The 24,449-nt window shown below is 42.7% G+C and overlaps 2 protein-coding genes across 2 annotated transcripts in view; one reads left to right on the forward strand and one right to left on the reverse strand.

Annotated features, from left to right (window-relative positions):
• Positions 1 to 2,216, forward strand: part of LOC119973526 (carboxypeptidase A1-like) — a 38,654-nt gene extending 36,438 nt beyond the window's left edge. The window contains exon 11 of the mRNA XM_038811791.1: positions 1,827 to 2,216. Within this exon, the coding sequence (XP_038667719.1) occupies positions 1,827 to 2,014 (188 nt within the window). The 3' untranslated portion in view covers positions 2,015 to 2,216. The remainder of the gene's footprint in view (positions 1 to 1,826) is intronic.
• Positions 2,217 to 5,476: 3,260 nt separating this feature from the next.
• Positions 5,477 to 24,449, reverse strand: part of cep41 (centrosomal protein 41) — a 46,193-nt gene continuing 27,220 nt past the window's right edge. Inside the window, exons 6-11 of the mRNA XM_038811792.1 lie at positions 24,228 to 24,387; positions 20,708 to 20,877; positions 15,247 to 15,314; positions 13,960 to 14,074; positions 11,708 to 11,923; positions 5,477 to 8,452 (exon numbers count right to left, since the gene is read on the reverse strand). Of these exons, the coding sequence (XP_038667720.1) occupies positions 8,334 to 8,452; positions 11,708 to 11,923; positions 13,960 to 14,074; positions 15,247 to 15,314; positions 20,708 to 20,877; positions 24,228 to 24,387 (848 nt within the window). The 3' untranslated portion in view covers positions 5,477 to 8,333. The remainder of the gene's footprint in view (positions 8,453 to 11,707; positions 11,924 to 13,959; positions 14,075 to 15,246; positions 15,315 to 20,707; positions 20,878 to 24,227; positions 24,388 to 24,449) is intronic.

Genomic DNA, 24,449 nt, shown 5'->3' on the forward strand with positions numbered 1-24,449 from the left:
ATAAACAGACCCTAATAAATATATTAATTATTCAGAAGGATGATAAATGTTTGGAATGATCAACCAGGGGAGGGCATTAGTTTCCGTGCCCCGGGAGAATACGGCGCAGACATAGTTAAATGAGCCTAATGCTCTGAAGTGTTGCTTTGAATGTAAACAGCTTTATAGATATACAAGTTATGCTTTCAGTGTATTTTGTAAACAAACTTTTAAAAAATATTTCCAGGTCCTATCACTGCCAGAAACGTGACAGTCAATTCTCCAACATAGCTTAATGAAAGTTTAAAAATAGGCAGCAGACCCAAGAGGTGACACTATCAAGTCATTACCCTTATTTGGTTTCCCAAGTTGTTAAAATGACACAATCCATTTTATCATTTCTGCTTTTTATACTTAAAAATTCCAATTCAACATTTAGCACTAAATACTCTTCTTGATGATGGTATATGCTTTGCGATTCTTTTTAGAATTCCAGGCAGGTATAAGTATCACCTGAACTTGAATTAAAGGCAGTATTCAAGTGATAGCTGTATGTGTGTTTTTTCTTTGAGGCCATCAAAATCCTCTGTACTTTTCCCCTTAAAATTCCAGCAGGACCACCAGCCTTACATAGCCCAAAGGGTAGGTGGACAGAACTCTCAGATTTGGCTGTATTATAATTGAAATGGATTATCGCCAGGCTCAGCAGAGGCAATAATCCTCCCAACTGAGTAATTGGAATGTTTTACAAATCCACCAAAGGAATCATAGAATCCCTACAGTGCAGAAGGTGGCCATTTGGCCCATCACCGATCCACTCTGCCCTCTACCCACAACCTAACTTGCACATCCCTGGACACTATGGAGGAATTCAGCATGACCAAACCACCTAACCTGCACAGTTTTGGATTGTGGGAGGAAACTGGAGGAAACCCATGCAGACATGGGGAAAATGTGCAAATTCCACACGGACAGTTACCCAAGGCAGAAATTGAACCTAGGTTCCTGGTGCTGTGAGGCAGCTAACCACAGTGCCACTGTGCTGCCCTCAATCAATGGAAGTGATTGGCACTGATCAATCCTACTTTGGGGGTGGTGGAAGAAAACGTCTAATTGCCCATGTCTGAAGAAATAGTTTTTGATACTGATGGACATTGGGCAGGTGAACAAAAATAGACCATCAGAAAACTTAACACTGCCACCATGCTGATGGAAAAATCTTTTTTTTTTAAATTCCTTTAATAAATTGAAAGCATCAGAAACAACCCCTTTATTACTAAAATAATTCAACTGCCTCAAGTAAAATACCGGAGTACTTGAGCATTTATTTTGCTGACCTCAAGACCTTTTCGAAGGCAATAATACTCTCCTTGCAACTAGTTGGGCCAAATTACAGACATTAGACCCTAGAGGAAAAAGATTGTGAGGGCAAGACTGTCCCCCTCCTTTCAAAAGTTTTTTCTTCCTTACAACTTAGTCATCAGCCAAGACGATGGGGTTAGCCACCTGTATCCAGTGATGTTAAAGAAGGAAAAATACAAGACCAGCTAGGGCTGCACTATCCCTCTGATTCCACACCCCTTGCCCCACCCTGCTCTTCCCCATTCCCCCACTCACCCTGGTTCTCCCCCACCCACCCCCACTTACCTTTGGGGAAACATTGAGCCTGTACTTGGCATTTCTCCACACCAAGAAGCATGTGTGATCACCAATTCAGCATTGAATACTCAACCATACAAATCCAAATCCCAAGGTCTGGCACATCACAGTGTAAAAGAGGAGTTGTATGTTAGAACAGGACAATCATGCAATATTGAATTGCCTATATTTCTTTCTTTCCACATTAGATCAAAGCAGTGGTTCATCCATTGACTGGGCTTATGACCAAGGTATCAAGTATGCTTTCTGCTTTGAACTGCGTGACACTGGTCGCTATGGCTTCATTCTACCAGCTGATCAGATTATTCCAACAGCTGAGGAGACCTACCTGGGTTTGATGGAAATTTTAGACCATGTCAGACTGAACCCCTATTAAAATCAATTTAAAGCACGCTGCAATTCTGGTCTAAAGCTGTCTCTCATCAGAACTCACATTTATTTTGTTAAAAGTACAGTTTCTCTTGAATAAAAGGTCCAGAATGTATTCTTGTGTTTTTCCCATTAAGGCCACCACAATGCATCTAATCATGAATTATGGCTGATACTGTATAATCAAATAAAGATTTCTAATTTCAAAGTCATTTTATTTCTAAAAATTAGATCATCAGCCATGCGGATGTCTTGTGCATATTTCCTTCATGAATTGAAGTCAAATTGGGGACTTTGATGTCACATTGGGTATTTTTGTTGCCACTTGCCTCTAGGATCTTATATTGGATGTAGTTTAGACTTCTTGGAATGGGCCTTTCTCTGCCATTAGGCACATGATGTGAAATGACTTTGGAGGATTTTAATCTAACTGATGAGCATGGTAGTCAGAACAAAACCGCCTAATTTGAGGCTGGCAATCTCATGCAGAAAATTGATTGGCTCCTTTGAGGAAGCTTCAACTTGGATATGGGTAAGTACAGTTGCACATGAAAGGCTCTTAGTTAATCTCAAAACTGTGGTGAATCGAGGCAAATCTTGGGTATGAATCCGAAATTAATCGAAGGGCAGAAAAATAATTCACTGAAGTCGTTGTGGGGGTGAAGACAGAAGCATTGAATAGAGCGACCTAGTGATTGATGTTGGAACACTAATGTCTAACTTATTATATCAATGACGCAGCTCAAAACCAAGATGGGTGACAGATTTGCAGGTATTAAAATGTGGAGTCAGACCAGAAAATTATAGAGTAGGACTTTTAAAAAAAATGCTATTTCCCCCATTGTCTTTTGCTATCCGGTTCCATCTCCTTTACTTTGCACTGACTTCATCTCATCACTTATAGCCTCTCTCTAGCTTTTGTTTTCTCTCTCCCTCTTTTCCATAGAATCTACAGTGCAGAAGGAGGCCATTTGCCCATCGTGTTTGCACCGGCCCTTGGAAAGAGTACCCTATTTAATAATAATAATCTTTATTAGTGTCACAAATAGGCTTACATTAACACTGCAACAAAGTTACTGTGAAAATCTCCTAGCTGCCACACTCCGGCGTCTGTTAGGGTACACTGAGGGAGAATTCAGAATGTCCAATTCACCTTACAAGCAAGTCTTTCGAGACCTATGGGAGGAAATCCACGCAGACACGGTAAGTGCAAACTCTACACAATCACCCGAGGCTGGAATTGAACCGGGGCCCTGGAGCTGAGGCAGCAGTGCTAACCACTGTGCGGCCGTGTCGCCCTATTCTATGGTGAATGTCTTTCTCCCTCTGAGGAACTGCCATTCATAAGTTCACCCATTCATAGGATACTTACGGTGCAGGATGCCATTTGGCCTATCAGTTCTGCACCAACCCTCTGAAAGAGCACCCCACCCAGGCCCACTCTTCTGACCCATCCCTGTAACCCCACCAAACCTTTTTGGACACATGGGCAATTTAGCATGGCTAATGCACATATTTGGACTGTGGGAGGAAACCAGAGCACTTGGAGGAAATTCATGAAGACGGGGAGAATGTGCAGACTGCTCACAGTCACCCAAGGCTAGAATCAAACTCGGGTTCATGGTGCAGTGAGGCAGCAGTGCTAACCACTGTGCCACCCGAATAACATTTAGAATAACACTAACCCAACTAAGATGGATTGTCTGGCCATCCTGTTATAATCTGAAGAGTTTGTAAGAAGAGGTAATGGAGATTCAATTTGTATGCATTTGTTATAACTCACAAATATTTTACATCAGCAAATAATATTCTTTGTAAAATGGGCTTAGTGGTAGCATTCTTGTCCAAATCAGACGGTGTAGGATTCAAATTGTTCCACAAGCCTGACAAGTTTGGAGATTTGGTTCAAATATTTTTAAAATATCCATGTTTGGTGGCTGGTGTGCCTCCATCCTAAGGGAGCTGTAAGGGAGCCATAATTTCAATTGGCACCAAGGTGAGAAATGAATGTCAAGTATTGCATCAACATCACACCACAGCAGAGATCAGCTAACTGATCTGCTGGGCTCAGCATTTGCATGTCCTCACTGGGCTGTTTGAGCAAGATTAAAAGGGACAACTTGGTTCTCACCAATGGATGTGATCCAACGACAATGCTGCGCCAAAAAGCAGCTTGCTGCTGTGCAACGTGGCCGATGAAAGCCAGGTGACCCTGCTCCCGGGATCTACCTGGCTCGCCACGCCTCATGAGATCCAACGCGATCTCGCGAGAGGTTGCGATGTGAATCCCGCCCACAATGGGCAGGGGCACTTTTTGGCACATCTACATGTTAGAGTGAGACAGCTAGTCTGATTCCAATGTGCAGATTTCCGAGGTACCTTAGGCTGTGGGATTCATCCTCTTTGCCTTCGAGACCTCAGTTGAGTGCTGTTCAGTACTGGTCCCCACAAATGGGGACCAGACAGAACAGCACTCTTGGGAATCGGAGGACCCCAGCGGCACGTCCTGGCACTGCTGGTGCCACCTGGGTGCCAGCCTGGCACTGTCAAGATACCCAGGTGGCACTGCCAGCTGGCATTTTCTTTGTGTGTACGATCAGGCCGGGAACCCTCCCATATTGCGTTTTTGGTGGGGGGGGGGGGGGTGTGTGTGTGGAGGTCGGGAGATTGTTTCAGCGGCCTTCCCACTGTACAAGCCAGGGCTATGCGTTCCCTATTCAGGCCCTTTTTTTCAACACTTGTCGCATTGAATAGCCATGCATTTCTCGGCATTGTGGGCGCCAGGAAACACGCAGCTAAACGCGCTTTCTCGGGACTTCCATTTTGGGAGAATCGGGGACCCCCCCCCCGGTATGTGTTTCCCAGATGTGGAGGTGGCTTGCCATGGGCCATCAGCAGGATCTTCTGGTCCAACTTTAGGGCAGCACGGTAGCACAAGTGATTAGCACTACTGCTTTACAGCTCCAGGGTCCCAGGTTCGATTCCCTGCAGGGTCACTGTCTGTGTGGAGTCTGCATGTTCTCCCCGTGTCTACGTGGGTTTCCTCCGGGTGCTCCGGTTTCCTCCCAGTTCAAAGACGTGCAGGTTCGGTGGATTGACCATGATAAATTGCCCTTTGTGACCAAAAAATGTTAGGAGGGCTCATTGGGTTAGGGGGATAGGGTGGAAGTGAGGGCTTAAGTGGGTCGGTGCAGACTCGATGGCCGAATGGCCTCCTTCTGCACTGTATATTCTATGTTCCATGATCTAACTGATGCCTACAGGCTTGCCTGTCCGGTGGTCAGATAACCCGCCATGGGGGCTGCATTCAGTGAGACTGGAAGATCTGTTGTCAGGAAGGGTTGCAAAATCCCACAAAAATACCTCTGGAATTAAGTTGCTTGTTTCTTTAAAAATAAACCTCCAACCATGAAGCACAATATAAGATTGTTAATTGCCATGCACTGTTTAAAATTAAAAACATATACACTTTATTTAAAAAATAGAAAATGTACAGAAGTTTTATTTAAAACCACAAAAAATGCATCACTTGACCAACTGCCACAAGTCATAATCATCTGGCTGGCATTCACAAAATATGCAAACCAACTAGAAGTAACAAAATGTGAAAAAGGCCATGTCCGTCTGGCATGCAGTTTTCAATAGCAGTATGCCCATTAGAAAACCATCTGATCTGTTCCAGGCTCTGAACTGGATGCCTGATATTCAAACAGGAAAATCCCTTGACAAAGGATAACTCAAACGCCACTGACATGCACACCATCTTATCCATTGACAATACTTCACTTTAAAAAAGGACAACTTCACATTTCCATAACAGAAACTGAAGGAAGTTTTATATATATATATTTAAATTCAGGCTAGGATGGTTCCAAGTTTAACGTCTGATCTGCGCAAAAAGTCAGCAACTCTCAGGGTGATGTGGTAAGGCCACTTAAGGTTGTATTCAGCATCCCTGGGCTAGGGAGGAGAATATCTCCTGGTGTTGCTCATTTAGATCAAAATGATAATGTCATAGAGCTCTGCAGCTATTACAGAACTTATTAATTTTAAATTCTTTTCTCTGATTTTAGCAATCGATGAGCACTCACATTCCTAACTTTGTTTCCTAGCTATTTATCTCACTCGGACTATTGTTGCTGGGAAGGATAACAATTGTGCGATTGTATTTGAAACACAAAAGAACAATAGCACCTTCTAACAGGGTAGGCATGGCAATGCATCACATCTTGTGACTATAGTTAGGAAAGATGACTCGAGCTGGAAAAGTACTGATCGACGCATAACCTAATACCCAACAGTAATGGAACACTTCCACATTTCTGTGCTCATCTACATGGTCAACAAATTCAGCCAATAATCAATAAAAGAATAGGTGCCTGTTGTTCTGAAAACAAGCTTGTAGTAGAGGGAAAAAAAAAATCACTTAAATTTCTCCCAGCCGTTCCAACCCCAAACTCAGGCACTAAATTCTTAAAGAAATATAAAATGCAACAACTTCAGTTTTTCTCAAATGTGTGTCTTGAGAGAAAGAGATAGGCTGGGGTACCAGGATGAAAAACACTGATGTGAGCATTAATGCATCGTATTTATGAATAAATATTTAGTTGTGAAAAAAACATCCAAAATTGGAAGCACCACAAGAAAAAGTAATTAGTTCAGGAAGATTGTTCCCCCCCAAACTAGAATATTCTATTTAAAAAATACAACCAATATGTGCATCAACAGGATGTGTGCTGATCTGCCATATACTTTCATTTCATTCTCTCAAGGAAACAAAGACCATCAAAATAATCTTTTAAAGATTTGCATATTCAGCCAATTTTCACATTTGGATTGATTTTAACCAGCTCTGGAGAAATGTGAAGGGAACAACATTCACCCAGGTCTCACAATTAAAAAAATATTTGGAGATACTGGCACAATAATCTCTCAGCTCTGATAGATATGAATGAGCTGATCAAGTTTAAAAAATCAGTATCGGATCACAGGCAAGTCACTGGTTCTGGATTTACACAAAATTCAGATGGATTCTTAAAGTGTTTCTGTAAGCCCTAGAATCGCTTTTTAAAGAACAGAATTTGACCATAAAAGCAATGCCACTGGTTCTTGTGAGCAGGAAGAAAGCCTAATGATTTGAAAACCCCATCATTTTTAATACTATCAGAGCAGCTGCTGTGAAGTTGAGAATAGCAGAGGCAGCAACAACAAATGCGTTTAACAAAAAAACACATTTGCAGCAAGTGCAGATAGCTACAACACAATGGCAACAATGCATGGTAATGGTGGCATTTAGCACATCAGAGTCCAGTTCAATACTTGCAAAGATCCCACTTCAAAGCCCATGACATACATATTCATCATGTATTTACTAAGACATCATTCAGGCTGTACACTTGTTCCCAGAGACCCAGTTGCAAACTGAAGCAAGTTATAAATTATTGACCAAGAAGCCTTTCATATCATCTCAAGGCAGAACCAATCATTATGTGCTACTTGAAGTATTCAGAGTTGATTTAGCATTTTAGGGAGAGTAGGGAGATTAAAATATCTGAAAAACAGCTCCAAGGCTTATAAATCCATTGTGCATTTGAGCGTATTCTGGTATATGTTAGCATGCTACGAGATCTATATTTTTAACTCATTAACATGCTGTTGGAACATTAAGAATCTGTTCACCTGTTGGATCATCAAATTGTTAAGCTTTCTTTAGGATGCCATCAGGTAGAAAGATATTTATTAACAGTTTCATTCTTGGAGTGGTTGTTGGGGAAGGAAGAAAGCAAAACCATAAAAACCAATGATTCAAAAAAGCCCAGGGATCTGTAATAATGCAGGGAACAGTAGGTTATTTTTCTTTAATACTATCTTTTGGAGTCAAAGGAAAAAATACAGAACAGAAGGTGAAGGAGTGTGTGCTAGTGGTGCAAAACGTATTGTTTCAGGCTTTCCACGTCAAAATCTGTGCTGAAATCTATTGTGTATTCAAAGCCTTGGTGCTTTGCAACACAGGATTCTGTAATAAATTAATATGGTGCTGAACAGTCTTCCCTTGTTCTTCTGTTTTAATATTTTCCTCTGCTTTTGGATGTAGTTCAAAGCTATAAATAAGATTAAAATGGATATTTCAAACCCTTATTTAGATAGTGTCACTATGTTTTACCCCACAACTTATGATTGTAGATATTGTTCAAGTCTTTTTTTCCGGAATGTCAGTGATAACGGTTTCCTACAAATCTTTAGCACTATAACAGCTGAAGATAAGAAACATAGAAAAAACAATGGACACAAGGTTTAAGAAAGGTGAAGGAATGACATTCTGTTTCTTATTTCCACGGTTTATTTTGGAAGCAGCCAGTCTGTGATCGGGCACTGATGGAGCCACCAACAGAGCTGCTGGATGACTTCAACTGTGTTCTGGATGATGAAAGACGACTGAAGTTGCCTAAAATACATTAAATTAGGAAATATTAGAATACATCTAATTGCTCAGAAAATGGTATGACGCTGAACACATTCTTGAAATAGAGAGCCCTGGACCAAATATAACAGGCAAAGTCAAACAGTGTAGAAATAATTGGAATTAATGTTAAAATAGCTGGGGAAAAATTGCTAATGGTTTATCAGATAAACGCATACTAATACAATATTACACAGCAGGAAAAGATGGCATGAATATAGAGATAGAGCATGGTTACATTAAAAGACAGGGATTTAGACGGGTTGGGGTGATGCAATCGGGGAAGGCCCTGGGACCTGATGGTCACTCAGTGGAGTTCTATAAAAAGTTTCCTAGGTTACTGGAGCCGCTCCTGGTTAAGGTCTTTAATGAGTCTAAGGAGCAGGGAGTGCTCCCCGCAATGCTGTCTCAGGCATCGATCGCTCTCATCTTGAAACGGGACAAAGACCCGGAGAGCTGTGGATCGTACAGGCCGATTTCCCTTTTAGTAGATGCTAAATTGCTGGCAAAGTTCTTTGGCTACACGCATAGATGGTTGTGTCCCGGAGGTAATCGGGAAATCGGGATTTGTGAAGGGCAGGCACCTGACGTTTAACATTAGATGGCTCCTGAATGTTATAATGATCCCAGCGAAGAGGCGCGAGGTTGAGGTGCTGGTAGCTATGGATACAGAAAAGGCCTTTGACCGGGTGGAGTGGAAGTACCTATGGGATATTTTGGGCAGGTTCAGGTTTGGGCATTTGGGGATTTGTGGATTGGGTTCAGTTGCTATACCAGGCTCCAGTGGCAAATGTAAGAACCAACCGTGTCCAGTCAGAATATTTTAGTCTCTGTAGGGGGACAAGACACGGGTGCCTGCTCTCCCTACTACTGTTTGCCCTGATCATAGAGCCCTTAGCAATGGCCCTCAGGTCATTGAAAGTTTGGCGGGGGATTGTGAGAGAGGCATTGAGCACAGGGTCTCGCTCTACACGGATGATTTACTGCTTTATATCACAGACCCGTTGTGGGGAATGGCTGGAATTATGGAGACACTGGAAGAATTTGGGTGGTTTTCAGGCTACAAGTTAAACATGGGAAAGAGCGTGGTGTTTGCAATTCAGGCACGGGGGCAGGAAAGGAGACCGAGGGAGTTATCTTTTAAGGTGGTGGGAGGAGTTTTAGATATTTGGGGATCCAGGTGGCTAAGGACTGGGGACAGCTCCACAAGTTAAATCTGGGTAAAGCGGTCGATCAGATGAAAAGGGATTTCCGCAGATGGGACATGCTCCCACTGACACTGGCGGGGAGGGTGCTGGCGGTGAAGATGACAGTCCTCCCGAGACTGCTGTTTTTTTTCAATGTCTCCCGATTTTTGTCCCAAAGGCCTTTTTTAGGAAAATGAATGTGGCGATCTTGGGTTTTGTGTGGGTTGGTAAAACCACAAGGGTGAAGAAGGAACTCCTGGAACGGGGCCGTGGGGAGGGAGCTTGGCCCTCCTGAGTTTTATTAATTATCACTGGGCGGACAACATATCGATGGTCAGGAAGTGGGTAGTGGGGGAGGGGTCGGTTTGGGAGCGAGTAGAGGCGACATCCTGTAAGGGGACGAGTTTGGAGGCTTTATTGACGGCATCCCTGCACTGAAGCTTGAAGATAATCAGCTCAACTGCATCTGGTCAAAACCTTCGATAGACAGACCAGACTCCAAAATTTCAATGGAGGCTTAAAAAGAGGATACAACACCTTCAGACAAGGGGAGGGAATTCCAGAGCTTAGGGATTTTGCAGCTGAAGGCACAGCCTCAATGGCGGAGCACATAAAACTAATGATGGTCAAGAAGGCAGAATTAAAGGAGCAAAGATATTTTCAAGGGTTGTGGAGTAGGAAGGAGATTACAGATTTAGGTAAGAATTTGAAAACAAGTGTGAGAACGTTTATCGGTGCTTAACCAGGCACCAATGTAAGATAGTGATGGATGAACTGGACTTGCCATGAGTTAGGACAGCAGAGTTTTTATTGAGCTCAAGTTTACGGAGAGTAGAATGTGAAAGTCCAAACAGGGGTGCGTTGGAATAGTCAAGATAATAAAAAGACATGGATGAGGATTTCAACAGCAGATGAGCTGATAAGGATTACCGAGGTGGAATAGGTGATCTCAGTGGATATCTAGCCAGAAACTGATCTTGGGGTCAAAAATGACACCAAGGCTGCGAACATATGTTCAGCCTCACACAATTGTCAGGAAGAGAGGGATGGAGATAATGGTTAGGGAGCAGAGTTGGTGGTGGAAACAAAACGCAATGGCTTTGGTACTCCCAATATTTAACTGGAGAAAATTTCTGCTCACCCAGTGTCAGTCAAGCAGTTTAGAGATAGTGGAGGAGTAGAAAGAGGTGGTGGTGAGGTTGGGCTTGGTGTTATTGGGGTACATGTGAAAACCGATGCTGTGTTTTTGGATGGTGTTGATAAGCAGCGGCACGTAGATAAGATGTAGGGTAGGACCCCCACGTGGAGGTAGAGGCAGCGTGCCTTTGGCTGGATCTTCCGCCATCAATGGGGTCTCCCGTTGTTCGCACCCTCCGTTGGAGGTCGTGGTCGGTGGGACTGGAAGATCCCAACAGCGGGAACGGCCAGAAAATCATGCCCATAGACAGTGGCTGAAGAAAAATCCTGGGAGGACACCACAAACAAAAGTGCAGAAACAGCAAAATAAGCTTGTACAGGTGATTCTCTGGTTATGGTTAAATAGATAAGAGTATAAAAAAATCAGATAGTTTAAAAAAAGCCCTTGAGAAGATTAAATGGACTATTTTTAATTAACATTTCATGTACAAATGCCGTCTTTAGAGTGGGAAGTGCGAGATTCTCATCTCTCAAGGCTATGCTGGATATCTCACCTGTTCCCCTTTCTTATTTTTAAAATCAGCTTATTTTTACACAAGGTTGGTTCAAATGATTTTTTGCTCTATTTAATCTCATCCTTTCAAGAAAGCAGCCCATTACAGCTTCAACATCCTCCCAAATGGTCTTTGCTTTGATGTCTCACATAAAGGATATTCAGTTTTAAAAAAAGGGCTGACTCCCTCACAGCTGCGCTCATGTGTCAGCTTAGCGTGTGTGCTCTCAAACACAACCTTCTGACCTTAAACGTATAGTACGACAAGTGGAGACAAGCTTAAACTTCTTTTAAATAATGTTTGTACACAGTGGGCTTTTGGAGTTCCTTTAACGCTATGCTCATTTTCTATTATTTCCTTACTGGGGGAGTCCGATGGTAATAGAATCTCGTCCAAGTAACACTGGATCTTATTCAAATCATCTTTAGTGAACCGGAGTTTATCCTCTGCAGAGCGTGTTGGTTCCTTAGCTGTTGAATGTCTTCGGCGAGATGTCAAGAGAACTGGAGGTTGGCATGACAGTGGAATTGAACCAGTGGTTAGTCCTTCCGGGAACATCTGGGCAACTACTTTCAGACCTAATAAGACATTAATATTATTATAGTTCAGGTTTACATCAGCATTATTTATAAGCAGGGTTTCATGTGATGTCTTTAACTATTTTCAAAGTGAGAAAGCACAGATTAATTCAAGTACTTTATTTTAAAATAGCATTTATTATAGCCCAAATTTAATTATTAAAATTATAATTTACCTTTTTCTTTCCAATTTGTCATCCCCTTTCCTGGAGTAAATTGCCCAGATTTTATGCTGAATTTGGGATGATGATTAGGCAGCCAGGGAGTCGAGCCCCTGGTATAACTCTGTCCACTTTGTACTCGGACACAATTTCTTGTGGGTGGACAAGCTGCAGGGATAGTGCCCATCTCAGGTAGGTGCTGCATTTAAAGACTAGTTTGGGCAAGTTGACCTGCATGTGGTTTGCCACTGTTGTGACAAGTCAGACATCACATATTAATCTCACTCACCTGACTAAAAGCCTGTGGAAGTCTTCCCCCTAGTGTTTTTACTGAAAACAGCACTTAAAAGGAATCTGAAAGTCTTGACACCAAGAGTCACAGGCCAGGATTCTCCACTCTGGTATCTAAGTCCTCCCACCAGCGGCGAATTGGGACTAATCTTGGCTGGCACTGTGAATGGGCCCCAATTGCGAGTCTCTCTCCGTAATCATGCAAACATATGCATGGTGGAGAGCTTGCTGGATTCCGCCATTTTGAATCCCGGTCATTTTGAGTGGGTAGCCCAATCCAGAGATCCGGTGGCAGCCCCCCCCCTCCCCCCCCCCACAAAGCTAAACCTGCCCTCCTCTCCCTGCCAGCAATGAGCATCCTCCCCCTGCCACCATGGGAATAGCGGGTCAATCCCACACACAGCATGCACACAAGGGTGATTTGAGCATCCCCGCCCCTCACGATCCCCTCCATCAGACCCTTAATCAGTCATCCCCCCCCCACCCCCAAAATCAGTCATCGCGCCCCCCCCCCCCCCCCCCCCCCCCCCCCACCACCACCAGTTGGGATCAGCTAACTGAGCATAGATGAATTAAGCCTAGCATGTTCCAGATTTGTTTGGCACAGACCTCTGTTGGGTCATTGACCAGCTAAAATACGGTTTAAGGAGAAAAACCCCTTCAAGTTGCTTTCAGTAACCCCAATGTAATGCTTTACCCTGGAGCATTTTCCTATATCTATTGTTCTACAGAGACAACAGCTGTAGTGTAAGTTTTGAGCATGTACTTGAAACATGAATTTTTAAGTTGAATCTCCAGTTGTAAGATTTTCAAGCTGTCAGCCTTCAGAATGAGACCAAAGACCATTATACACATAAAAATGTAATAGGAGTTTGGAACACGGTCCGGAAGTTATATATAAAATTACAATTTCAGACTCTGTTTACTTTAAAAGTACATAAATATGGGATCAGTAACTGTAGTACAAAGTATTTTTCACTTGTATCTTGAAAAGGGAATTGTGTCAAAAAGAAAGAACCTCCACATCTGTGAGTTGTTTGGTTTCATCTGCTACATGTGGGAATATTTCCAGTTTCACTGCCTTTATGTTGAATGAGCAGTGCACATGCCTTGATTTAGTGTGCGTTTGACACAAGCTGGACCCATCACTATGCTCAGAAGTACCAAACAAAACTAGGGAGAAATCCATAGTTGGTTTAGTTTACCTGCTTTGGTATGGAGATTCTCTCCCTGTAGGGACACATGCCTCTAAAACTAAAGAACTTAGAGGCAGGGCTGGCATGGAGCAAAATCTTCAAGTATTTCAGTGACATTGCTGCTTATGCAACCAAGGTCACCCAATGCAAGTAGGCAAGTACTGATTTATTAAATATCTTGGAATTGAGTGGGAATTAGAGATAGGCAAATTTTAATCAAAATGCAATGCTGGCTCCTGTACAAAAATATATTTCTATTTTACACTGTCCTGGTTTATTTGCTACCATTCATCAAGTATCCTATCCTCCTTCAACCCTGTGTAGTTCAACTGTTCTAAGGTATCAACCAGGAGAGAAAAAAAAGAGTTTTCAGCAATAAAGCACTCACCCCCTGACAGCATGAAAAGATTCTCAAAACCTCTCTCGCACAGCGTTGTGGCAGCCTGACTAGCTATCCGTTCATCTTCATCATAAAGCAGAATGATTTTCCCAGGTGCGTTTTTCTACATCGAGTTGTTAAGGCACTGAATATCATCTTGAAATGGTAAGTCATAGGTTAATTGCAGATTAGAATCATAAAGGTGAAATAAACCAGGCCAGTGGGGAGGGAAGAATGTGGGGGGTGAGGTAAGGGTTGAAATCAAAAGAACATTCTGAATCTAATCTTTCACCCCAAAACTACCAAATTTTAAAAATATCAACAACATTGATTTCCATTGGAATGAAATCATGGTGGCTCAAACTCTGATGACATAAAGATTCAATTATGTCTAAATTGTTAACTGATCCTGCCGGCAGAATAGAAAATCCCATAGAACGTTGCCTATGATAAGCCGAACTTCCAAACCAACTCCTGGATCACTTTAACTTGTCCAAGCTTGTTACACGAGGGTTTTCTAACATTCAAAAAAACACACACATTGAAAACCAACAGTGACTGATGGCAGGATAGAAAGGAGGGAAAGGTGCATAAGTTAGACAGGATAAAACACTTTCTAGTCCAGCTTCAGCTTCACAAGGGCGTTCTGAAGTGTTATATTCCTGGAGGTAGGGCTGTGCAGTGGGTTAGCACAATGCCCTTAATCTGAGCACCCATCAAATACACCTATTCTGATTAAATGAAAATTGGTTAGCTGCAAGAATTCAAAGTGAAATAAGATTCGACAGTTTCAAACTAATTATAATAATGTAAATGCATCTTTGCAAACGTTTTTGGTGTCCATAGGGGTGGCTAATGTGCAAAAGTTCATATTAGTGTAGTAGATTGTCATCGTTTGAAGTTAGGGTTCAAGAACATACCCATTCTTGAATAAAGACTAAAAGTGACAACCCAAATCTTAATTATCACACAATTAACCTAATGTTACCATAACATTTAATAGTACAGTTACCATATCAGCTGCCCTTATGCCAAACCATGTATAGATCATCATTAAAAACAGATGGTTGAAAGAAAATACCGAGGTAACTTCACCATGTTTCCTACTGGGGAAATAAAAAGAGGAAATTCTCAATAAAATCGACCTGGGCTGGATCCAAGACCAGACTCTAAAGACAAAAGAGCTGAAATCAAACCTAATCCATCAGTGCCAGTTTCAGAAGTAAATTACGGAATGGGAACCTAATTTCACAATCTGGCTGCTCATTACACAGATCTGAAGACTTAAAAGGATACATAGTCTAGAAGCTCCTTTGTATAAGGGTTCATAGTCCGAGACAACATTGCTATAGGATAACTGTTGGCTGCAAGACAAAGGAAAACAATTTCAGTCACAATGGGCTGAGCAGGTTTAAATAACGGTACAAGTTCTACAGTAAGAGTTTACCCATATGATTAAAAGTCTCATATCTAGCATGCGACTATTACATCTCAAAGTGTAATACACTTTGTAATACAGGAGCAGGCCATTCAGCTCCTCGAGCATGTCCTGCCATTCAATGAGATCATGGCTAATCTGTAGCCGAACTCCATGGGCAGGATTCTCTGATCCTGAGGCTGTGTTGACGCCATCGGGAATGCCGTCGCGTTTCTTGACGGCGTCAACATGGCCCCAGGAACAGCAATTCTGGCCCCTACAGGGGGCCAGCAGGGCGCTGGAGCAGTTCATGCCACTCCAGCTGCTGGTCCGGCAGTGGAATGGGCGGTGGGGGATGCGCGCATGCGCAGTCCCACCGGCGTGATTTCTGCGCATGTGCGGTGTCTCCCTTGTCCGCGCCGGCCCCGACCCAAAAGGCGAAGGAGTACAGGCGCCAGCGCGGAAGAAAGGAGGCTGAGAGACAGAGCCGATCGGTGGGTCCCGATCGCGGGCCAGCCCCCCCCTCCCCCCCCAAACCAGGCTGCCCCCGGACCCTTCAATGCCGAGGTCCCGCCGGCTCAGAGCATGTTAGAACGGCGCCGGTGGGACTTGGGCTTTTTTTTTTTTATAGCCGCTCGGACCATTTGGGCCAGAGAATCGCGGGGGGGGGGCCCTAACCGTGCCGATCACGCCGGCCCCAATGGTGCCGATTCTCCACTCTGCCGGGACACGATTCTTCGCATCGGGGCGACATGGCGCGATTCCCGCGGCCCCCAGCGATTCTCCGACCCGGCGCGGGGTCGGAGAATCCGCCCCATATCCCTGCCTTTGACCTATATCCCTCAAGATATTTGCTTAACAAAAATTTATCTAGCTCAGATTTAAAATTAACAACTGTTCTAGTTTCAACTACTGTTTGTTTGAGATAGTTCCAAACCTCTACTATCCATTGAGTGAAGAAGTGCTTTCTGAACGGTCCTGAACGGTCTAACCCTAACCTTTAGACAGTGCCCCCTCGTTTTAGAATCTCCAACCAGTGGAAATAGTTTATCTTTATCTACTCTGATTATCCCTGTTTATATCTTGAATACTTCGATCAGATCACCGCTTAACCTTCTATATTCTAACGAAAACAGGCCTGATTTGTGCAATCTCTCCTCATAACTAGATCCCTGTAGTCCAGTTATCATTTTGTAAACCTATGTTGCACTCCCTCCCAGGCCAAAATATCCTTCTAAGGTGTGGTGCCCAGAACTGCTCACAGTACTCCAACTGGGGTCTAACCATCGTTCTGTATAGCTGCAGCATATTTCCTGTGTCTTTGTACTACAATCCTCTAGAAGTTTGCCTATCCCTGCAACCGGTCCACAGCAGATTAATCAGGCACGGCCTTCCCTTCACAAATCCATACTGGGTCTCCCTGAGCGACCAAACCTTTGAGATGTTCAGTTACCCACCCCTGATTATTGTGACGAATGGAGGACTTTAGGAATATTGGATTATACGAATTGGGCAATTTAAGGGTTAAAAAACTGTGGTTATAGTGCAATAGACTGCAATGCTCATATTTTTTTTAAAGAATTCTGTTTTGCAGAGTCTGGGAGGTTTTAGGAGCCAGAGGTAAAGTTCACCAGAGGAATGTGTTTTTCGGTCTATGCTAACAAATTGTGGTTTTACGGAAGGGGGGGGGGGGGGGGGGTGAGTCCCTGGGGAGTTTGACAATAAAGATTATTATAATAAATTATTATTTATTATAATATGCTTTCAGTCTGGAAAGTTAATTTGTTTTTCGGCTTGGCGAGATGATGATGTAATTGCTGGGTGGAACCAACAGATTCATAGAGAGGGTTTTTGAGAAATTTGGAGAAGAGTTGAAGTCTGTTCTGGAAACCCTTGTTTTGACCATAAGACAGTTTTCTCTCCCAGTAGGGTAGGTTTTAGGTTAAAAAGGAGTAATAATAGTTAAAGCAGAGCAGCCTTGTCTGAAGAGAAGGAAGAGGCTGAAACAACCCAGTTGAAAAATCTATTTGAAGATATTCAGCCAGAGTCTGAAGGGATTTTAATAGAAGCCAAAAATCTGTTTTGTGAACCACATATTGCTCTGTGCGATGCTGATTTTAAGATGGATTGAGAGCTGTATATGTTTCTTGTTGTATAATGGAGAATTGAGTAGTAATTTTTAAGGGGTAGTTGTAAGCTGTTCTTTTTGGGTGTGAAGTTAAAAAGTTTAATATTGTATCCATAATAAACTCATAAAAAATATCAAATCCCTATTTTTTCATGCAATCACTCCTGGAGCGGATCCTTCTTTCTGCACAGTCTTACAAAATAAACAAAAATATTGGGATTTCAGTCCAATATTCTCGACACTTTGATGTCCCTTGCAAGTTTTCTTTCATAATTCCTTTTAGTAGCTCTGATACGCTGCTTTGTGACCCTTTGCTGATCTTTGTATCTATTCCATTTATCCGGTTTTGCATATTTTGCATTTTTGTAAGCCCTTTCTTTTAGTTTTATGCTGCCCCCTAACCTCTTTAGTTGTCCATGGCAGTTTGTGTTGTGAAGTGGAGCCTTTTCTCTCAGGGGTATATATTCGCTCTGTATCTCGTTAAATGTTTCTTGAAATATTCCCCACTGATCTTCAGTCATTTGACCCATTGACAGTTCTTCCCAGTTTACCATCTCCAGTCTCTGTCTCATTCCGGTAAAGTCAGCCTTACCAAGTCTAAAATTCTAGTATCTGAATCGGGGTGAGATTCTCTGCAAATGCAGAGAGTCGTAAATCTGCCGTGAAACTGGCCGTGTTTCACGGCAGCCTTCACGCCCGTTCCTGGGACCCGATTCTCCCCCCCCAATCGGGGCTAGGAGCGGGACCCCGGGAATCACGGCGTCGCGGCCTTAACGACCGTCGGCTCCAACCCGCGCATGACGTCATCACGCCACTGACGCGGTTCCGCATTTCTCCACCGCCGCCCGACAAGATGATGTGGCGGCTTGATCTTGTCGGGCGGCGGAGGGGAAATAGTGCGTCCTTTTTGGTGGGCACCGATCGCGGGCCTGTCCCCTCCCGAGCACAACGGTGGTGCTCCCGCCCCAAACGGGCCTCTGGATGCCCCAAACGGGCATCCAGCGGCCATTTTTACAACGGCAGCAAGCAGGTGTGTTTGCTGCCATGAAAAAACAGGCGTAAAGGCCCGGCCGCTCGGCCCATCGGCCGCGGAGAATCGCCGCTCGCCGTAAAAAACAGCGAGCGGAGATTTGTGTCGTGGGTCGGGTGAGGGGGAGAATTGCGGGAGGGCGCAAAAAATGTCGGGAGGCCCTCCCGCTATTCTCCCAACCTGCGTGGGGGGCGGAGAATCGCGCCGCATGTTTTTCACTTTCAAACGCTACACTGAATTCAGTCATGTTGTGATCACTATTTGATTAATGTTCATGTACAGTTAGGCTACTAGTTAAATTTGGCTCACTACTCATAACTCAATCCCTCGTTGCATCTAGAATATTTTACTGCAGGAAACTATCTATCTCGGACACATTCCAGAAATTCACTATCTTTCTGACAGGTGCTTGACTGCCTCTCCCAATCTATGTGTAAGTTAAAATCCCTCAGTAATACTACTCTGTTGTTGCTACACAACCTAATACCTCAGAACTGCTGTCAGTGGATTGATACACAATCCATTATAGTTGTAGACACTTTTTTGTTCCTCAGTTCCATCCATATGGTCTCCACTGGTTGCTTTCCCCTCATTATATCCTCCCTCACCATTGAAGCGAAAGGCTTTCTAATCATAAGGCTACTCCATCTCCTCTGCCATCATCCATGACCCTTATGTAACTTTATAACCAGGTATATTTAGTTCCTAGTCCCCGCCATCCAGCACCATGTCTCCATAATAGCCACTACACCATAATCTTCAATTTGAATTAATGCCTGCAGCTCACCTAGTTTATTCCTTACGCTCCGTGCATTAGTATATAATAACTTTTAATTGGGCTATACCACCTAAACTGTCCCTCAGCACTGATGCTTTATTTGCTTGTTTATTATTTTTCCCTTTTGGTTTAGCCAGTATACTCGTAGTTTTGCGATTCGCTGCAGTTCCAGAAGTTGGGTTCTGACTATTTCTTTACACTCCGTCCTGCTACTAGATTTTGGAACTGTATTGTCTTCCCCTGAGGCCTCCCCGGTATCACTATCGGTTACACTTACTCAATTGACTCAAAGGTCATTCAAAGCTCATTGCAACTAATCATTGAACAATATTGATTGACTTCACAGTGAACACTGCCATGAATGGAGACAGTATTCAGTACAAATTCAGAGTCAGCAAAGAACTGAATCTGAGCAGTGCTTAAAAGAGAAAAAACATCCTCAGGCTAGTTTCTCCAGCAATTCATACAGTGACTTTCCATTCAGAGAGCACTGCTGACTGAGAATATCCTTACATTATTCAGCAATTTAATTATAAAGTGCTATATAAATATGATATTAATATATTTTTAAATAATGTTTAATGAATGCTAAGAACTACTGGTGTTTAATATCTTCTATTTGTTTAAGAAATACACATGCTTAATAACTAAAGATCATTGATGTTATTGCAAGAGGTTTTATAGGGATTATGAATTTGCTCTCTGATGCAGAGGTTCACAAGCTGGGAGCATGTATTGGGAATTTGAGCATAAAGGCCAGCACACCCCACTGGACTTTGATCTACTAGTCCTATGTGGTGTACAGGCCATCATACAGAGTTCCCTATGTACTGATGAGACACAAAGCTCTTGTGCTAGGACCGCAGATTTGTTAGATCCAGATCATACCGCAGGCTGTTTTTCATATCAGTTCAGAGGAAAGGACAATATAGTGGTGAAGCAGTTTTCCCTAAATAATGTGAACACCTTGTTCTTTAGTATTTTGGTCAGAACATGAGGAGAAAAAATTGTAAGAAATAAATAAAGGAAGTGATTTATGATTTAGTAAGAGTTGATTCTACAGAATAATCCGTAAAAACATTGGAGTAGATTTTCACCTTTACTACATGGGTAATAAGCGGGCAGAGTAGAATGCCTGTCAATATAAAACCTGTTCCAATTAGGTCATTGGAATAAGAAAAAAAAAATCAGGCAGATTCTATAACAGTTGGGCAATCCACAGAACCAGATTATCACCCATGCAATGAAGACAAGAACTTGCCCTATACTGTCAACTTACCGTAGGAAGCTGTATCGGTCATTAGCTACAATAGTCACTACACCCTTAATCAAATATATGACCATTTAAACCCCATTCTCATAAATTACACTTATGATTAAATTAATAACATCTTTATGCTTTACCTCCAATAATGTGACATTGATCATAGGCATCACGGTCTCGTACATCGAGCAGTAAGTAAGGGCAGTCTGGATATGGTCCTTCTGTTTTTTCAGGACAGGGGCAGAGTTCAGGGTGGGACAATTTCTGAGTCTCCTTCTCCAGATCTATTTCCCCAACACCACTGATAACACTACAGAGAAAAATAAAAACTGTTGATGATCACATACTGTCAGTCTTAATATAGAACACCAATATTTAGCTTGAAAAGCAAAATTTAAAAAACATTTCCTGGTTATATTTTGAGCAAAGGAACAAGGGGTGCTTAGAAATTCTACACCCGATTCCACAGTAGTTTATTTGGTAAGGCTATTGTTCAGTATGGCAATGAGTCAAAAATGTCAGGAATATTCCCACTCTGATAACACGTCTAAGCTTATCTCTGCAGGGGCAACAAAAGGGACACTACAACTGACATCAGGGGCCTTGAATTTGGGAAAGGAGAAACAATTAACAAAATCAAGCAGGGTTCACATTCCTGATACCTATCCAGCAACTCCTTTTCAAAAACCTACATGTGCAGAACCTGATGAAGACAGGATCAGGCTCCGCAGATGGTCATAGAGGTTCTGGTTATCCTGTTTAGGGTCAGAGATGAAGAGTGGCGAGACAACAAACAGCACCCACCACCTGAGGAACCTATCCCAGTCAAAGTAACAAGCTTGAAAAGGAAAATGTGAGGATGTCATAAATTATGGACACACAGTCCAGTCTTTATTTTCCCAGTCTTAAAATAGAAGATTTCCTTTTCTTTAAAATCTGCCTGCAATTTTCCATTTTTACCTTATAGAAATACATTTTGCAAAGTATTATTTAACCACTTTGGGAATATTGTAGAGGGCTCTCTGCAATAGGTTGGTCTGGTCCTAAATTGTAACCGGTTTGATTACTGCTTGACGTTGATTACTGCTTGAAGTCTTTCTGTCACTGGATACATGTGACATGTATGACAAAAATCAACATCCTCATGCAGTCTAGGCAATAAAAAGTATTTTTACCCGAGTTTTCTTTACTCCTGAATGCCGCCCCACTGGAACCTCAGTCATTGCCAGCAACACATCCTTTCCATAACCCAGTGGTGATATAACTTGGATGAACCTCTGCCGATTTCTCAATTGCCTGAATATGTAACGGTCCTCACTTTCTCATTAATACATTATTTCTAATGTAATAACACTCAGGTGTACACTGATTCTATTTCTGTATAGGCTTTCTGATACAACTGCTTTATCTCGGAATCTTTTGGTTGTAATTCTACCAACTTTCCTGAACTAAAGATATCAGCTTCATCCTCCACCTGCTCTTCTTCTTTCTCAACAATCTGGTCAAATATTGTTTCTGGTAACTGAACCTCAGCCTCCCTACCTTTACTCCTTGATTTCTCCTCCTCTTGTCTCAACCTGCGGCTTTGTGATCTTGTTACCACACAATTTGGAAACACCCAGGAAATGCTTCTTATAACACCTCAAATCAAGGAAAATAATGTTGATCATACAGGAGCATGATTTTATGCTTAGGTTGTCAAGACATTTGTTAAGATAAGGAAATACCCCAAACTAAGAGTGAAAGTTTTGACTCACTGCCAACTATCTACAAGAAATGTCACCGTTTGGCTGACCAAAATGAAAAATTCTAGTTGAAATCTTTATTATTCTGTAATATAGAACAAAGAAAATCACAGCACAGGAACAGGCCCTTCGGCCCTCCCAGCCTGCGCCAATCCAGATCCTTTATCTAAAACTTGCCTCCTATTTCCCAAGGTCTACTTCCCTCTGTTCCCGCCCATTCATATACCTGTCTAGATGCCTCTTAAATGATGCTATCGTGCCCGCCTCTACCACCTCCGCTGGTAAAGCATTCCAGGCACCCACCACTCTCTGCGTAAAAAACTTTCCACGCACATCTCCCTTAAACTATCCCCCTCTCACCTTGAAATCGTGACCCCTTGTAACTGACACCCCCACTCTTGGAAAAAGCTTGTTGCTATCCACCCTGTCCATACCTCTCATAATTTTGTAGACCTCAATCAGGTCCCCCCTAAACCTCCGTCTTTCCAACGAAAACAATCCTAATCTACTCAACCTTTCTTCATAGCTAGCACCCTCCATTCCAGGCAACATACTGGTGAACCTCCTCTGCACCCTCTCCAAAGCATCCACATCCTTCTGGTAATGTGGCAACCAGAACTGCACGCAGTATTCCAAATGTGGCCTAACCAAAGTCCTATACAACTGTAACATGACCTGCCGACTCTTGTACTCAATACCCCATCCAATGAAGGCAAGCATGCTGTATGACTTCTTGACCACTCTATCAACCTGCGTTGCCACCTTCAGGGTACAATGGACCTGAACTCCCAGATCTCTCTGGACATAAATTTTCTCCAGGACCCTTCCATTGACCATATAGTCCGCTCTTGAATTTGATCTTCCAAAATGCATCACCTCGCATTTGCCTGGATTGAACTCCATCTGCCATTTCTCTGCCCAACTCTGCAATCTATCTATATTTTGTTGTATTCTCGGACAGTCCTCCTCGCTATCTGCAACTCCACCAATCTTAGTATCATCTGCAAACTTGCTAATCAGACCACCTATACCTTCCTCCTGGTCATTTATGTAAATCACAAACAACAGTGGTCCGAGCACGGATCCCTGTGGAACACCACTAGTCACCCTTCTCCATTTTGAGACACTCCCTTCCACCACTACACTCTGTCTCCTGTTACCCAGCCAGTTCTTTATCCATCTAGCTAGTACACCCTGAACCTCATAAGACTTCACTTTTTCCATCAACCTGCCATGGGAAACCTTATCAAACGCCTTACTAAAGTCCATGTATATGACATCTACAGCCCTTCCCTCATCAATTAACTTTGTCACTTCCTCAAAGAATTCTATTAGGTTTATAAGACATGACCTTCTCTGCACAAAACCATGCTGCCTATCACTGATAAGTCTATTTTCTTCCAGATGAGAATAGATCCTATCCCTCAGTATCTTCTCCAACAGTTTGCCTCCCACTGACATCAAGCTCACAGGTCTATAATTCCCTGGATTTTCCCTGCTACCCTTCATAAACAAAGGGACAACATTAGCAATTCTCCAGTCCTCCGGGACCTCACCCGTGCTCAAGGATGCTGCAAAGATATCTGTTAAGGCCCCAGCTATTTCGACCCTCGCTTCCCTGAGTAACCTGGGATAGATCCCATCCAATCCTGGGGACTTGTCCACCTTTATGTCTTTTAGAATACCCCAAAAAATATACTGACTAAACAGTTGTGGATATCCCGAATTTATTGCTTTAAAAAAAAAAAAATATTGCCCAGAATCCATTCCTAAATATGAAACCAAAACTACAGAGATTCATTTCACAAAGTACTTCCCTAATTTCCAGGCAAGTGGAACTTACTGTTGTGATGATAAAAATAAAAACATTGATAAAGATCAAACAATTATCTTTTTTCAGTGCAACAATCCTTACCTTTGGAGGGTGGAGCGGGGTGAAAGTGCTTTCTCGTTTGACTCATCCTTACTTATTAATTCTATTGGAGATTTCTGTGGCAGTTCCACAGGATCTTGTTCATCATTCACCTTTATTGCACGGAGCTCAGGGTCTAGTGCAGAAATCACTGAATTCGAACCTGGGGAAATAAGTTGAAGCTTGACCTAAAAATTCCATTCAAAAGAGGATATTTCACAGTAG

This window comes from Scyliorhinus canicula, chromosome 11 (genome assembly GCF_902713615.1).
Source record: "Scyliorhinus canicula chromosome 11, sScyCan1.1, whole genome shotgun sequence".
Classification (NCBI taxonomy): domain Eukaryota; kingdom Metazoa; phylum Chordata; class Chondrichthyes; order Carcharhiniformes; family Scyliorhinidae; genus Scyliorhinus; species Scyliorhinus canicula.